The 17,497-nt window shown below is 43.6% G+C and overlaps 1 protein-coding gene across 2 annotated transcripts in view; it reads right to left on the reverse strand.

Moving 5' to 3' along the window:
- Positions 1-17,497, reverse strand: part of ADGRB1 (adhesion G protein-coupled receptor B1) — a 268,191-nt gene that overhangs the window by 178,510 nt on the left and 72,184 nt on the right. For both annotated transcript variants that reach the window (XM_069081351.1, XM_069081350.1), the window contains exon 3: positions 281-439. In XM_069081351.1, the coding sequence (XP_068937452.1) occupies positions 281-439 (159 nt within the window). The remainder of the gene's footprint in view (positions 1-280; positions 440-17,497) is intronic.

Consider the following 17,497-nt stretch of genomic DNA (forward strand, 5'->3'; position numbering starts at 1 on the left):
CTGAAAGTGTCTGAGTTTTCGATTCCAAATGCTGCTTTCACGTAAGAAGGAAACAAGAAAGCCAAGGTCCTCAGAATGTTTATTAATGATAGTTTTCATTTGTACAGCATCCAGACTCATAGTTTACAAAGCACCCCTCTGAGGGAGGTCTTGAATATTTCACTGTCCTCATTAGCCAAAAACCTAGAAACCTAGGGAGGCTATAGGGAAGAAAGGTAAATTGAGGCCCACAGTGAGCTGAAAGAGATGAAGGGAGGGGTTCAGGGGATAAATAACTTACTGTTGCATGCCTTTCTATTGCACAAACGGCCCTCCTCAAGGACACCCTCACAAGCTGCACCATGACCAGGGAGGGCCAGGCATGTTCTCTTCCGGGTCTGGAGCCCTCCTCCGCAGTCCCGAGTACAGTCTCCCCACAGGGACCAAAGGTTCCAGCCACCTAGGCAGCAGAAAACAAAAATTCAGAAGGTGAAGGTATTCAGGGTCTTATTACAGAGAATGGAAGAAATAGAAGGGAGGGATGGGGAGAAAACAGATGAAATAGAGGCCTATGCCTAGCCTCATTAAACTATCTCTCCCCCCCACTCCAGCCAAATAAGAAATTTTCCTTTATCATTCCCACTCCCACCCCACCAAGCCTATGCCTCTCATCTTCTTTAAGAACTGGCTCAAAAATTCCCCTCCTCCTGGAAGCCTTCCAGGATTGAACCCCAAACCTCATAATGAACACTACCCCTCATTGCTTTAAAAGCCAGGGCTCCCTTGACTAGACTAGACTGTATTCTAAGACACCCTGGTGTTCTGAGCAGTGTGAATAGGAGTTTCCTGAGAAAATGTTTGTACTTAGCAGTATTTTCACCTCAAAAAGATTAAAGACAAAATTATATATGTATCCAAAATACTTATTACCTACGGCAATATTCCAGGGAGAAAATAGGCTTAATTTCCTCTAGTTGGATCCAAATTTTCCTAAACTCCCTCCCCGCACGCATACAGACACTTTATCCTGGGGGTGTTTTAGGCTTCCAAGTACCCATGGACAAGCATTTATGATTTTCATAAACATATTTCAAGCCCTAAAGTATTCCACTGCCAAATTAGTTAGGGAAATGTTATCTTAAGCCCTTATGTAAACATAAAATTCTAGAATGTCAGAACTGGGAGGTAGCTCTGAACATAAAATATGGAATGTCAGGACTCGAAGGGAAATTATAACATTGAAAATAGTAGAATGTCAGGACTGGAAAAGACCCTAGAATAAAACACATTGGATAAGGCGTGAGAGCTAAAGGGACCTCAGGGAGAGAATACTGAATGTTAGGGGTTAGAAAGGAAGTTGGGATATGAACGGCAGAGCTAGAAAGACTTCAGGGTTACAATGTTGAATGCTGAGTTTAAAAGGATGCTAGAACACAGAACATCAGATCTCCAAACCCTCACTTTACTCAGAGATCAGTCTATCTACTGGTGGTTTACTTCTTTTGGACATATCTCTCACTCCATTACTACTCTTGGCTTGGTCGATGAGTATTAGGCTTGTTTCTCTAAATAGGACATAAGATTCTGCAAACCAGAGATCCGGCATCCTCCCCATCAGACTTCCAGAATCCATGTCCCCCATTCCTGGAGGCAGGTGATTCATTCAGCTTTGCAAATTCTGCCTTGGGACTGAGCTATTCTGATTGGTGGGTAACTGAGGGCAAACTTACCTTCTGTAGATGCTTATACCTAGCTGGCCCTGGGTAGAAAGTGCTTCACATTCCATTCAGACATCCACCAGGAATCATCTTGCCATCTGCACTTCCTCCACATGCATTCCCCTCTCTCCCTAATACACACACACACACACACACACACACACACACACACACACACATTTTCTCTGTTTCTCTCTCTCTCTGTCTCTGTGTGTTTCTCTCCTCTCTCTCTCTCTCTCATTCTTTTTCTCTCTGTGTGTTTCTCTCTGTATCTCTGTCTCTCTTCCCCCCTACCTTTTGCTCTAGGTCCAGTAATCAATTACTGTGGAGTGTCAATCAGCTGCCTTATGGATCAACTCACTGTCCTTGGGATTTCAAATACCAAAATTCCATTCCCTGGTCATGGCTCCCTTATAGAATTGCCTTACGGGCAGGCAATATCTCATATTTGTATTTGTGTTTCCAGAACTTAGCACAATGCCCGCTTTAATAAAAACACTTTTTCATTCATCCAGCATCCATATCTCTTTAGCACATTCCTGATCATTTACCATCCTAGAGACACAGTGTTGTCCTGACAGAGAGAAGCGAAGAGGTTTAGCTTCTCAGTATCCTTATTGTTCCATTTGCCTTCCCTCCCCCAATTGAACTGGACTGGGGATAAGAAGGGAAGGATGAAAAGAAATTAGGGGACCATCCCCAAAGCAGAATCAGAAAGAATTAAAAGACAGACTTCAAAGATCAGCTAGTTCAACCTCTCACCCAGAGTAGGAATCCCCTCCTCAGCCTTTTTACCAAGGTTCTGCTTGAATACCTCTAATGACAGCAACCTTGCTATCTACAAAAGCATCCCTTTAAGGTACAGTTCTGATTATTAGGAAGTTCTTCCTTTTATGGAGCCCTGCTCTGTTCTTCTGTGACTCTCACATCCCCCTCTCCTTAGATCTTAGGTCTGTCCAAGCAGAAGAAGCTGTACTATGCCCAACAAGACAGCTCTTCAGATTTCCGGAGAGAGCCATCCTGTCTTCCCTGTCTGCTTTTCTCCAGGACAAGAGTGACAATCTGCTTTGGTTATCCCAGAATGGTTAAGAACCAAGAAGATTAAAGGCAGGACCTTGACCATCAGAGCTTTATAAGGCATTTCCTAGCTAATATTCCCCATGCTTTTAGCCCCAGTATGGGATTCCTCAGTTGAGGGTTCAAGGCAGAAAGTTCCAGACCTTCAGCTGTTCAGGGAGAGCTAAGAAATGTAGAGCCCCAAAGGCCAGAGGCCAGAATAAAGTATCATTACCTGCAAAGGAAAGAGGTATGAATCTGTTGGGGAATGAGAGACCTAGAATCACAGACCCAGTTGGAGCGACCTCGGAGGTCACCTAGTTTAAACTCTTCCTTTTGCAGTAAAGGGAACAACGGCAGGAGAGGTTAAATGAATTGACCGAATTATAACAAGTAGGAGGTGTCTGAGCCGGGACTAGAACCTAGGTCTTTGGAGTCCAGGTCTAGTGACTTCTCCTAAGTGTCACACTGACTCCTGGAGCTTCACTAGGAAGGAAGCATCCTTTGGCCTAAGGGATGGCCCTATCCTTCCCTTCCCTGGACCTTGGTTTCATCCTCTATGTAAAACAGACAGAACAACTCCTTGCCCACCTTTATCTTCAGGTTGTTATGAAGATCATGTGAGGAGTGGAAATACTTTGTCAGTTCCTATACCTGAACAAAGGATTATTACCTAGATACCTACTCACGTATGTGTGTGTATGTGTGTGTGAGCACGTGTGTGCATGAGTTCTCAAACGAGATGGCCAACCGTGGTGAAGAGCAATATCATGCCCCCCCTCCCCTGAAACCATCCAGCATGACGTCCCTGGCTGCTCCTGAATTTGAGATGGGGGCAGAGCAGGGTCTGGCATCTCCATCTGGAGCAAAGCGATGCCCTGTTGTGCCCAAAGGCCTGTCCAGCTGGCATGGACCATGTGCCAGGAAGGCCACTCTTTCTGTCCCTGCCTCGTACCATCTACAGGAACCTATGTGCCTCGCTCACTTCTGACGACTCTCAGCCCATCCTGGACCCAACTCGAGTTCCTGTTGGACAGGACAGTTCTCTGGGTCTGTGCCTGAACCTGTGGCTGCAGCTGGGACTGTGCAGGAGGGCCCACATTTCTGAGAGTTTGTCTGTCAGTGTGACTGGGCCCTGTACTGTCACTCTGTGTCTGTCACTCTAAGGGTTGGTCTCCGTCTGTCTCTCTGTAACTGCGTGTGTACTTGAACCAATATGTGCAGTGTGTATGTGTGTCCATAACTGTGTCTAGATCTGCTCATCTCTGTGTCCTGTTCATGCGTGAGTTGTCTTAAGGACCTTCTGGTGTATGTGCTAGGGGTGTACATCATGTGTGTATCTGCATGGTAATGGGAGAAGCTAACCTGTCTGTGATGAGGGGGCTGAGAGGGTAAAATAGTGAAACGGGCCCTGGAATGAGGGTCAAGATGCATTCCAGTTACAAGCACCTGCTACGTATCAGGCCATGGTCTAAGCACTGGAAACACACATGAAGCCTCCAGAACAAAGACAAGTGAAGTTTCAGGCCCAGCTTTGCCATTAAATTACTGCGTGACTTTGAGGATGTCTCCTGCCCTCTTTATGCATTTTCTCCTCATCTATAAAATGAAGGAATCACATTAAATGAAACTTGGATCGCTTCCAGTTTTGACATTCTATATTCTAAGGTCTCTTCCACCTCTGACATTCTGGGTTCTGAGGTCCCCTCCAGCCCTGACATTCACCATTCTAACATCCCTTCCAGCTCTTACATTTGGGGTTCTAATATGTTCCTTTTGGATATGACACTCACTGTTCTAATGATTCTTCCAGCTCTGACATCCACTGTTCTAAGGTACCTTCTTGGCTCTGATATTCTGTTCTTTTTTTGGGGGGGGAGGGGGAGAGCAGAGTAATTGGGGTTAAGTGACTTGCCCAAGGTCACACAGCTAGTGTTAAGTGTCTGAGACTGCATTTGAACTCAGGTCCTCCTGCCTCCAGGGCTGGTTCTCTATTCACTGCACCACCTAGCCACCCCTATTCTGTGTTCTAAGGCTTTGTTAGTTCTGTTCAAAGACAGTGTAGTATAGCGGATGTGGTACTGGAATTGATGTTTGGACAGGGTTTGAATCCTACCTCTGCAGGTCTCTTATAAGTGTGTCCTTTTCCCTGAGTGTGATTATGTCTCTTCAAGTTTCTTTATTTGTGTGTCTTTGAATAACTGGGCCCAGACCAGTCTCTTACTCTGCGTGTGAGTCCTTACCTGTGTGGCCAAGAGCTGGTCACATCCTCATTCTGAGTTTGTTACTTTATCTCTTCAAGAGACTGCAGAAATTGCAAATGACAAAATGTATGTAAAGGACTTTCTAAACTTAAACATGCTGTGTAACTATTAACATTATTCTAAGGACTGTTCTAACTCTGGAAGTGAGGTGGTACAGTGGTTAGTGCATTGGGCCCGAGTTCAAACCCAGCCTCAGATACTTATTAGCTGTGTGACCCTGGACAAGTCACTTAACCTCTCTCTGCCTCAGTTTCCTCAACTGCAAAATGGAAATCATAATAGTACCTACCTCCCAGGGTTGTTGTGAGGGTGAAATGAACTATATTTGTAGAGTACTTGGACCATAATAGTAGGTGCTTAATAAATGCTTATTCATTCCCTCTAAAAATTCCATATCCTATGTTTTATGGTCCTTCTAGCTCTGACATTCTACATTTAATAAATTTATAGTTTGACAAATGCTCTGATATATTCTAAGCCATGGGTTGTATATGTAGTATATGATTATGTAAAAATGTTGTGTTAGCATTGAGTGAACTGTGTGATCCATTAGTTATGTGTAGGTTATACATATGGTCTCAGTTGTACATATGGTTTGGGCATGCAGTGAGTATGGTGTGGTATATACCATACTCAGTCATAGGGTGGTACTTCCTCAGGTTCATATTCCTTGAATGGAGCCTTTGTTTCCATCCAGTCCAGTACTGGAGGTCACTGGCTAATTCCTTTCCCATTTGCCTCCAGGCTAAGAGATTGAAGGTCAACCACCCATCTCCCAGCCTGCCCATTCACCACCACCATTGCCTACTGTACCAGCTTTAGATCTGGTCACTAAACATTGAGCCTCCCTCCAGCTTTCATTCTTCCTCTCCCTCCCTAGTTGCAAATGTAGACAGGGAGAGGGGAGGAAAAGGAGAGGTGAAGAGGGGCTTATTATAATGATGATAACAATTTACATGTAATTAGACTTTTATGACTACAAAGTACTTTCATCTATATTCCCTCCATTTTTACAATAACAGAATGTCAGAGCAAAAAAAAAAAAGAAAAAAAAGGACAGAATCTCAATGAGAAAGGACTTCAAAAAGGCATAACTGAGCAGGAATGTGCATTATAACCTTGAAATGTGGTCTACCACTTCTAATTAAAGACTTGTAGTGATAAGGATCTCACTGCCTCCAGATAGAGGACCACCATGTCACTTTGGATGTTTGGAAGTGCTCCTTATAACAAGTCCGAATCTTAACTCTCATTGCTTATACTTCTCCCAATTCCGATGCCTTTCTTCTGTGGAATTCGTATTTATTTTACATGTTGCTTGTTTGTATGTAGTTATTTGCATGTCGTCTCTCCCATTAGACTGTGGGCTCCTTAGAAGTAGGGGTTGTCTTAGCACACAGTGCCTGGCACATATGGTTTGGGTGTGAAGTGAGTATGTGGTCTGAGTATGAGTAAGGAGGCCCTTACTCAGGTGCTTAATAAATGTTTACTGACTGATTTCTACCCTCTTGGCTGAACAACTTGGCCTTTAAATACTTGAAGACAAGTCAGATCATAGACCCACCCATTTCCCCCAGTTAAATTTTCTCTTCTGGGACCCAACAACTCTAATCCCTAGTATGTAGGTGTATTCCACGGTTTCCAGGCTCCTTCCCCAATGTGACTGCCCTTCTCAGGTCACTCCAATTTCTCAGTGTCCTTCAGAAAACATGCTGCTCAGAAATGAATACAATAGGCCAGATGGAGTCTGACCAAGAGCAGATGACAAGGGCATTATCACGTCCCTCCTTCTGGAGCGCATCTAGCCCGTCTACCATCTTCTTTCCCTAATGTCCTGCACAGTCCAAGGCTCTGAGAGAAGAGGTTTGCCCAAGGTCACACAGCAGGACTAGAAGAGAGACCCATCCAGTTGTAAATCCTATGGGTAGGTAAGATATAAGATCTCTTTCAGTTCTGATGGTCTAAGGTTCTAGGCATTGTCCAGCAGGGGGTGCTGTGGACGAATAAATCAAGATGCAAGGAAAGTCAGAATTCTTAGCACAGGCTTTATAATGACGAGAAAGAGAGTATGAGTAGGATCTGAAGGTTTAGAACTGGAAAGAACCTTGGAGGAGAGCATCTGGTCCATCCTTTCATTATATTGATAAAGAAACCATGGCCCAAAGAATGGAAGTGAGTTGTCCAATGTCCCACAAGTGACAAGAGCCGAGCAGGGATTTCAGCCCAGGTCCTCTGAGTTCCAAAGCCAGTGCCAGTTAGACACCTGTCACGCTGGGAAATCAGGGGAGTCTGTCTCTGGTCTTCTGGAGGAGCTCTGGAAAGCTCTCTCCTTTCCTGTCCTTTGAAGCCCTCTACACTGGCTTAAGTCAATAAGCATTTATTAAGTGCCTACTCATATCAGTCACTGTGCCAAGCTCTGGGAATACAAAGGAATAAAAAGCAGTCCCTGACCTCAGAGAGCTTACAATCTAACGGGGGAGACAAAATGCAAACAGCAAGAAAAGCTTCCTGAAGAGGGTGAGATTATAGCTGGGTCTTGAAGGAAGCCAGAAGGGAGAGCATTTCAGGTATGGAGGCAGAAAATATGCCTGAGTGAGGGTCTCACGCAAGGATCAAAGACTATGTGGAGACAGGGGAAAGAGGTAGGTCAGTGTAAGGTATAAGAAGCCGAGAAAGTGGGAGGAGGGGTTGGGTGGGCTTCGAACATCCTGCAAACAAAAAAATATTAGGATGGAGAGAAATCATTGATTATCTCAGCATTATCCCTGAAAAATCTGTAATATGCACAAACACATAGTCAACTAGTCTTTACTTGAAGATTTTGGGAGATTAAAGGGTGGGAAGGGAATCAAGCAAACCCCTGGAAGAAACCCATTCCATTTTTTGGACAATTCTAATTTTTTGGATGTTTTCCTAGTGTTAAGCCTACATTATCAGCCTCTCTGCAGCTTCTACCCATTGTTTCTAGTCCTCCCATTTTCCCCCACCCCCTCCCCACTCCCTGGGGCCAAAGAGAACCAGTTAAATCCCTCTTCAATTTATCAGCCTCATAAATGTAAGTGCTGCCTAATAGCAAGCACTAGGGGCCTTTAAATCTCTTCCTCAGGCCTAGGCAGTGAAGTTGTCCAGTGGCTAGAGTCAGGCACTTGGAGTCAGCAAGACCTAAGTTTAAATCTTGCATGAGACACTTGTTATGTGACCTTGCTGAAGGTCATTTCACCTGTCTCTTGGCCTCAGTTTCCTTATTTGTAAGACGAGAATGAAAATATAATTTACTTCATCTGGTTGTTTGTGTAGATCAAATGAGATAACACCAAGCTTAAGACCTATAAAGATGCTAATTCTTCACTCTCCCCATCTCCAGTTCCTTCCCCCAATCCTAGTCCTAAAATGGCCCTTCACCAGCAGTGGCCTTCCCCTGGATTTTTCCTAGTTTATCAGCATCCTTCTTAAATACCATTCAACAATGGATTATAATTATAATCACCCCAGCAGGGACAAGTCATGTACTAAACATCTTTGAGTTTCAGTCCCAGAGGAGTTCTTAAGTCTTCAACATGACACATATGAGTCAACATCACAAAATGTCAGAAGTCCAAAGTGCTAGGCAAAGCCTGAGACCATATGAGGCTGGTGGTGGGAGGGCTGAGGGAGAAGGGCAAGGAAAATCGCCAGGATACTGTTATGGGGATTTTAAATTTCCTTTTATTGTCTGGAACTCAGGACTATTCCTCCTATAGATTTTGGTTAATATGAACCTCATTTGATCAGCTAGTGGATAGAGGGTATGGCTTGGAGGCAAGAAAAAGTGAGTTCAAATCCAGCCTCAAATATTTGCTATCTGTGTGACCCTGGGCATATCACTTCACACTCCCTCAATTTCCTCATCTGTAAAATAATCTGGAGAAAGAAACAGTAAACCACTCCAGCATCTCTGCCAAGAAATCCCTAATGAGGTCAGTAAGAATGAGACATTACTAGAAAACAACTCTGTTGACCTGTCCCAGGGGATGAGAGCCTTAAACAATCATTAGACAAGAAGCCAGAGGAAGAATCTCAACTGCCCTTGACTCCTTGGTGACCTATAAATCTCCTCCTCAATCAAACTATTTGTGAAGCCTCTGAATTAGTTTTAATCTGTAACCTGACTCGGTTTACCTATAGAGCTTGTTTGATAAAGTTTGTTTCCTTGAGAGATGTATGAGATTATGATTCTATTTAATTAAATTTATTTGACTTCTATGACACTTAAGGATGTATGGGATTAGGGTTCTATCTTCTCTTTAACTTTGATGACCTGGGAGGAATATACCAGATTGTGAGATGTAAAAGAATTATTTCTCTGTTACTCTGACCTAATTTTATCTATGAGGGGCCTTGCCAGAATCCCCATGATAGTTCAGGTTCTCTCTGAGGTCTGAATCTATGCAAAATAATAAAATCTAGTTTTTTACCTCTATGATTCATGTGTGGTGGTATATATACATATATACACATATATGTATATGCACATTTATGTATATACACACGTATGTGTATGTTGTGTGTGTATATATATATCTATCAATGTATATGTATGTGTGTGTGTATGTATATTTACCCACTCCAGGAAGTAAGAGAGGAGACATATCCCCCCTAATGATACAATGAAAAAAAGCATAGAATTTGGAGTCTGAGGACCCAGGTTCAAATCCCATCTCCACCATTTAAATGGATCTTAAGATCTGTGTGATCTCGGACAAGTTACTTAACCTTTTCTGGCTTCAATTTACTCCTCTGTAAAAAAAAAAAATTAAATAAGGAGGATAGATTAGATAACTTTTAAGATTCCTTCTAGGTCTAAATCTATTCTCTTAGATCATAGGGAGCTTAGTAGTGTAGCAGATAGAGAACCCTGGACTTGGCATCAAGAAGAACTGAGTTCAAATTCTGCCTCATACACCTATTAACCAAGTGACCCTGGGTAAGTCACTTAATTTTGCTTGGCCTTAGTTTCTTCATCTGTAAAATGGGGCTAATAGGAGCACCTACTTGCCTCATGGGATTGTTGTGAGGATAAAATGAGATAATATTTACAAATCACTTTGCAAATTGTAAACTGCTAGCTGTTATTACTAGCAGCCTGCAAGAAGGGACACAAAGAATTACTTTTTTTTCTGCTTGAATCTACAGGACAGAACAAAGAGTAATGGGTAGAAGTTACAGGGAGACAAATTTCAGTTCCATATAAGGAGCTGAGAGGCAGCATGGACAGATTATCAAAAGAAAGTCTGACTTAGAAATTAAGAAGAAAAGTGAAGGCAACAAGCATTGATTAAGATCATAAAGACCATTATGTGTTAAGCTCCTAGCAATTATCATCTCATTTGAGCCCTGGGAAGTGGATGCTATTATGATTCTTCTCCATTTCACAGATGAGAAGACTGAGGTCACATTTGAACTTAGGTCTTCCTGACTCCAGGCTCAATGCAAGGAGCACTGTCTCCAGATGTCTCTCAGAAGACCTGGATTTAAATCATGCCTCGGACCCATAGCAGATGTGACAAATCCTGCCTCGTACACTCACTCTGGGCCAGTCACTTAAACTCTCAATGCTCTGGGGAAACCTTCTATGTGACAGTGCAGATGCTAATTTCTATTGACAGAGGGAGTTTCCTCACAGGAAGTTCCCTAAAGTGATGAAATTGGGGGTCCAAATACTGTTCTTCCTTATGTCGTCTCACTGCCGCTGCGGCCTCCCTCCCCCAGGAAAGCCTTCCTAGTCACCAGAGCTATGGCAAAGTGCTAGCAGCTGCCTTATTAAGTGATGAGTTTCTGTCTCTAAAGGTCTTCAAGGGAAGGAAGCCTTGAAGGACCACTCATCTGAGAAGCTGGAGTGGGGATGCCTGCTCAGGTACAAGTTAGATGAGATGGCCCATAAGGGCCCTTCCAGCTTAGAGATGTTGTGCTTCTAGGAAAGAAACTCCTTGGGCCATGGGGGAAGGGGATTTACCTGGCATTAAAAAGAGGCGATCATGGGGCAGGTAGGTGGTAAAATGAGTAGAGCACTAGCCCTGGAGTCAGGAGGACCTGATTTCAAATCTAGCCTCGGACACTTGACATTTATTAGCTGTATGACCCTGGGAAAGTCACTTAACCCTGACTGCCTCTCAATAAAATGCAAAAAATAAGTAAAATAAAAATATGTGAATTTTTTTTAAAGGAATTTTAAAAATTACCTCTCTTTTTGATTCCTTGCACATTGGGCCCTACATAGCTTTCTGCCTTGCCTATCCCTAGTTACAGTTCTAATAATAATGACTAGTATTTATATGGTGTTAAGCTTTTCAAAGCACTTTATATTTGTTCTTATATTGAAATCTCACAAGAACCCTGAGAAATAGGTATTATGGTTATCCCCATTTTACAGATGAGGAAATTGAGGCTGAGAAACATTAAGGGACTTCCCCACCCCCCCATATCACATAACCAAGTATCTAAGGAAGGATTCAGCTTGACCCTAGAATCAGTACTTTGTTTTTTTTGGAGGAGGGAAGGTAGGGCAATTGGGGTTAAGTGACCTTCCCAAGGTCACAAGGCTAGTGTTGTTTGTGTGTGTGTGTGTGTGTGTGTGTGTGTGTGTGTGTGTGTGTTAAGTGTCTGAGGCCAGATTTGAACTCGGGTCCTCCTGACTCCAGGGCTGGTGCTCTATTCACCGAGCCACATAGCCGCCCCAGAATCAGTACTCTTTCCTCCTCAAAGGTCCTCTGGTCCCTCTCTATCATTTTGCATCCCTCATCAGGGGCAAGTTTACCCCATGCATGTGAAGACATCCTCTGGCAGAATGAGCAGATAAGAACAATTGTTCTAAAGGCTAAGAAGGTGGCTGAAGCAGACGCTGTGAAGCCCTAGAGTTTGATCAAGTGTCAAAGACACCGAGGTCACCCACTGTGTCCTAGGTCATCACCAGTCATCTGACTCTTGTCCTGCCACTGGGCTTTGATGACTCACAGAGAAAGTGCTGCTGATGACCTTGTACAACAATGATGGCATTAGTCTTCTTTGAAAAGGAAGGACAAACAGCATCACTTTGCAGATGAGGAAACTGAGGCCCAGAGAGTTTGACAGGCTTAACCAGGTGCAAAGGAGCTGCCACTCCCTTTCTCTCCCAGAAGACCCAAGAGCCATTAGTCCCAGCCTGGAGAGGACGGCTTACCCCGGCCCCTCCCAGAGCTAGCAGGAAGGAGATGGTGCGTGACGCCATTAAAAGAGAGATCATAATGTGCTTGTCCCAAGGGTGACATATATACTAAAGACCTGTCATGTGGCTGAGGCTGATGGAGAAACAGGGATTTCCAAGTGAACCTGGGACCCTGCACACCTGGCTGAGCAAGGGTCCATTGGGAGAAAACATAGCAACTGCCCTGGGGAAAATTCAGTGGAGAGAGTGTGGGGAGGGAGGGAAAGATTAATATCAGTATCTCCCATTTCCATAGTGATTTAAGAGTTATGAAACCCTTTCCTTGTCAGGAAACAACAACGACATCAGCAGCAATTATTTAGGGGACCCACTTATTCATATCTCCATCACACAGATGAGGAAACTGAGCCTCAGGCCACACTGCAACCAGCCCTCAGAGCGTGCACTAGCACCACAGGCCCCTGCTTCAAATTCAGTCCCATTTTCTCTGCACGGTACACTAACTTGGTCATTGTCCCAAAGCTGGCATTCATGGAGCCTTGATGGGAAAACAAGCCTCCTGACTGACTCATGGTCTGCTGATCAGCTCACCCTCCCACAACGGACCCTCAAGATTTACCCACAGGAAATGTCCAGTATGGAGCCACTCGACACACAGGGAGAATCAGCATGAGGTTTTTGAAGGAACCCAAGACTGGGAATTCTAAGTCCTTCGGTAAATCCTTTCTCCCCTCCCTCGGTCAATCAGTTCATAAACATTAATTAAGCACCTACTATACTCCTGGCACCTCTTCCTTAAACAAATTCAAGTGAGCATTTCTTAAATATCTACTATGTTCAAAACACTTTGCTAAGCATGAGATAAAATCAAACAAACAAGGTTCCTGCCTTCAAAGAAATTATTAAGTTAACTTGTTAATATTTTTTGTGCAGGGGCAATTGTGGTTAAGTGACTTGCCCAAGGTCACATGGCTAATTTTTGTGTGTGTGTGTGTGTGTGTGTGTGTTTATGAATGTTAAGTGTCTGAAGCCAGATTTGAACTCAGGTCCTCCTGACTCCAGGGCCGGTGCTCTATTCACTGCACCACCTAGCCACCCCACTCTTAGCTTGTTAACTGGCCTCTCTATTGCTCACACCTGGCACTGAACCTCCCATTTACAAGTCTTTGCACTGGCTGGTCCCCCTTCCTGGAATTCTGTCCCTCCTCGATTCTACTCCACAGAATCCTTCATTTCCTCCACAGCTCAGCTCAGGCACCACTGGTAGTCCTCAAACTTTTCATCTCAGGACTCTTCTACATTCTAAAAAATCATTAAGGAGCTTATGTTTATGTGCTTTATATCTATCAATATTTACCATATTTGAAATGAAATGGGGACCACTAATCCATATAGAAGGATCCCTGAGGATCACATATTGACTTAATGCTGAAATGTAATACTATCTATGGTTTATTATATTTTTATTTATTTTGTTAGATATTTCCCAATTACATTTTATTCTGGTTTGGGCTGTGGTTGCATATGGCCAGAAAGCTGAGGGCTTGACACCTCTGTCTTAGTATTTTTATGAAAACAATTTTAAGCTCTTGGTTCCCTGAAATCAGGGTCTCAGCTACCCCCAGGAACCTCCAGACTAATCTGAGAACCACCATTCTACATAAAGCTTTACCTGATCTCCTAAACTGCTAGCACCACCATCCCCTGTACCCTTCCCTCCCAACCAACTACCTTGATTTCACTACCTTATACTTAAGGTAATTTCACTACCTTATAGTACATACTGCCTGGTATGTAGGGGGTGTCTCAAAGTCTCAATGCAATTTTAAGCTTTCTTGTTTTTTAAGCTTTGTTCCAGTTGTGTCCATGACCCCATTTGGAGTTTTCTTGGCAAAGATATTAGAGTAGTTTGCCATTTTCTTCTCCAGCTCATTTTACAAATGAGGAAACCGAGGCAAAGAGGGTTAAATAACTTGCCCAGGATCACACAGCTAATAAGTGTCTGAGGTCAAATTTGGACTCAGGTCCTCCTAACTCCTGTGCTCTATCCACTGTGCCACCTAGCTGCCCTTGTTTTAAGCTTTAAGAGAGAGGGGAGGAGTGAGTGAGTGAGAGAGACAGAAAAGATAGATAACTTTTTGGAACATCCAATATTTTGTATTTTTTCAGTATATACTTCTATATTCCTGTTTTTTTCTCCAACAGAACACAAGCCCTTTGGGACCAGCAATTATCTCATTTAACCCTTAAGAGCCAGGAAGAGGAGTCTGCGTTTTACCCCAGAGGTACCAGAAAGCCCCTGAAGGCTTGGGAGCAAGGACTTCCTATTGCCACACCTAGGATGTCTTTCTGACGGCTTCATGGAGAAGGGATCAGAAAGGGAAAGAGGGTGGGGGGGAGGCTGAAGGCAGAGAGCTCAGAAGTCAGAGATCAGAGGGAAGGAGACCCTAGGAGGCTCTCACAGTAATCCAGGTGAGAAGTAATAAGGGAGTGGGAATAGAACAACTGTCCCTTCTTGTTCTGGCTTTGGGAGGCACCCTGGTTGGGGTGGGAATGGTGTTGAGCTGAGAGAAGGAAGCCCCAGGTTTCACAGAATCACAGCATTTTGTAGTTAGAAGGGACCCTGGAGGCCAATTAGCCTGGCTTATACTCCAAAAAGCATATTCAACTCTCCCTACACAATAAGCCATCATTCAGGCTCAGCATTCCACTTCTCAGTGTTCTGATTGTTAGGTCATTTTTCCTGAAAGCAAACTTAAATTTGCCTCTCTGTATATTCTACCCACAGGCAGCTAGGTGGCGCCATAGTGCTGGGCCTGGAGTCAGAAAGACTCCTCTTCCCGAGTTCAACTCTGTTCTCAGACACTTACTAGCTGTGTGACCCTGGGCAAGTCACTTAACTTTGTTTGCCTCAGTGTCCTCATCTGCAAAATGAGCTGGAGAAGAAAATGGAAAAGCACTCTAGTAACTCTGCAAAGAAAACCCCAAATGGAGTCATGAAGAGTCAGACATAACTGAAACAAGTGAACAACACAAACATTCTATCCATTGGCCCTGGTCTGTCCAATGGAGACAAAAAGAACAAGCTCATTCCTCTTCCACTGGACTGTGTAGTAGTGGACAGAGCCCTGGACATGGACTCAGCAAGAACTGAGTCCAAATCCAGCCTCAGATACTTACTAGCTGTGTGACCCTGGCCAAGTCACTTGACCTCTCTCTATCTGCCTGTTTCCTTATCTGTAAAAATGAGGTTAACATTAGCACCTATCTGCAAGAGTTGTTGTGAAAATAAAATATTTTATTATATAGTACATTTATTTTATTTATTTTTTTTAAGCAATTGGGGTTAAGTAACTTGCTCAAGGTTACACGGCCAGGTGTTTCTGGGTGTGGTGCTGAGTGTCTGAGCCCGGGATTCGAGCTCCAGGTCATCCTGACACTGGAGCCAGTGCTCTTACTCACTGTGCTACCTGGCCGCCCCATAGTACATTTATTATATTTATTATATAATATATTTCATGTTATATATAAAATGATATATATTATTGTACATATAATAACATATTATATTGTATCTATTATATCTTGTATATTGCATATAACATATAATGTGCATTGTAATGTAATATAAATGCTATCCACTATAATTCCATAAGACAGACCTCTTATATTTATTAACTGGTAGAGGAGGAGAGGATAGGATATGCCACATCTTAACCAGTAATCACAGGATTTAGAGCTGCAATAGACATTAGATATCATCTAATCCAAATACATAGGTGTGCACATGTGAATGTGTGTGTAACTTAAAGCCCAATTGTTGTGGTTATTTGTGTGACCACGGTCACATCTCTTAATAAGTGACTGAGACAGGATTCAAAGCTAGGTCCTCCCTACTTAAACCTCAATATCTTACTTTCTTCATCTGTAAAATGGGGATAACAATCCATGTGTGCCTCAGCCCTCACTGACTCTGATTTGGAGACTAGGGGGAGGGGAGTCTCTTGTCATGTCACGGGGAAGCCCAGGAGGAGGTTGGGAAGCAACAAGAGTCGAGGAAGAAGGGCGTGGTTTGGGTAAACAGGTTTATTCAGGGCGTGCGCACACGCACTCACGCACGCACACACGCACACACACACACACACACACACACACACACTCACGCAACCAGCAACAGCTCAGGCAAGGGAAGGGATGCCAGCAAGTGCTGCCCTCAGGTGAAATATGGCGCTTGGGTACAGGGGAGGTAGGGAGGGGACGCCCACATAGAGGCCAGAATAGGGCGTGGCGGATCCCTCTTTCCCCAAAACATAGATCTAGGGGGTCAGCCATGGCCAGGGCTTGAAGCTGAATCGGTCCCATTGATGCAGGGGTGGAGGAAGCCCCCTGACTAATGACAGGAGGTTGAGGGCTCAGGTCCGGTTATGCTCATTAGGCAACCTGAAAGTGGTTCCTCAGGCCACTAAGGAAAGATCTCAGCAGTGTTGGGTCTAGGGTCATCCCCACCACCTCGAAGAGCATCCCCCAATAGGCGTGGGCCCATAACTGACAACCTGCTTCACAGAAGCACTCTGTGAATCTTAGAGCACTACAGAGGGGGATAACTGCTATTTCCTAACTTTGTGACTTTTGGCAGATCCCTTAGCCTCTCTGGGCCTCAGTTTATAGAATCAGTTAATCAGTTATCAAGAATTTCTTAAGCACTTATTATGTGCTCTGGAGGGAAAAAGCATTTATACAGAGCCTACTATGTGCTAGGCACTAAGCTAATCTCTTTACAAACACCAGCTCACTGGATCCTGACAACAGCCCTGGGAGGCAAGAGCTATTATTGTCATCTTTCTATAGTTGAGTAAACTGAGGTAGAAAGGGGTTAAGTGACTTGCTCATGTTCACACAGTTAGTAAGAGTCTGAGGCTGGATTTGAGCTCAGGTCTTCCTGGATCAAGGCAGATAGATAGACAGACAGACAGACAGATAGATTTATAATATAGATAGATAACAGATTATAGGAGATAGATAAGAGATACATAGATAATAGACAGACAATGGATAGAGAGATAAGAGATAGAGTGATAGATAATAGATGTATAAGAGAGATAACAGTTATATAAGAGAGATAGATAATAGATAACATAGATACATAATAGATGAGAGAGATAGATAAGAGATATATAAGAGAGATAGATAATAGATAGGTAGATAATGAAAGAAAGAGAAAAAGAAAGGAAGGAAGAAAGAAAGAAAGGAAGGAAGGAAGGAAGGAAGGAAGGAAGGAAGGAAGGAAGGAAGGAAGGAAG

The sequence above is a fragment of the Petaurus breviceps genome, unplaced genomic scaffold, assembly GCF_028583685.1.
Source record: "Petaurus breviceps papuanus isolate PSGF00001 unplaced genomic scaffold, PetGlider_PUasm1.0 98, whole genome shotgun sequence".
In the NCBI taxonomy this organism is placed as follows: Eukaryota; Metazoa; Chordata; class Mammalia; order Diprotodontia; family Petauridae; genus Petaurus; species Petaurus breviceps.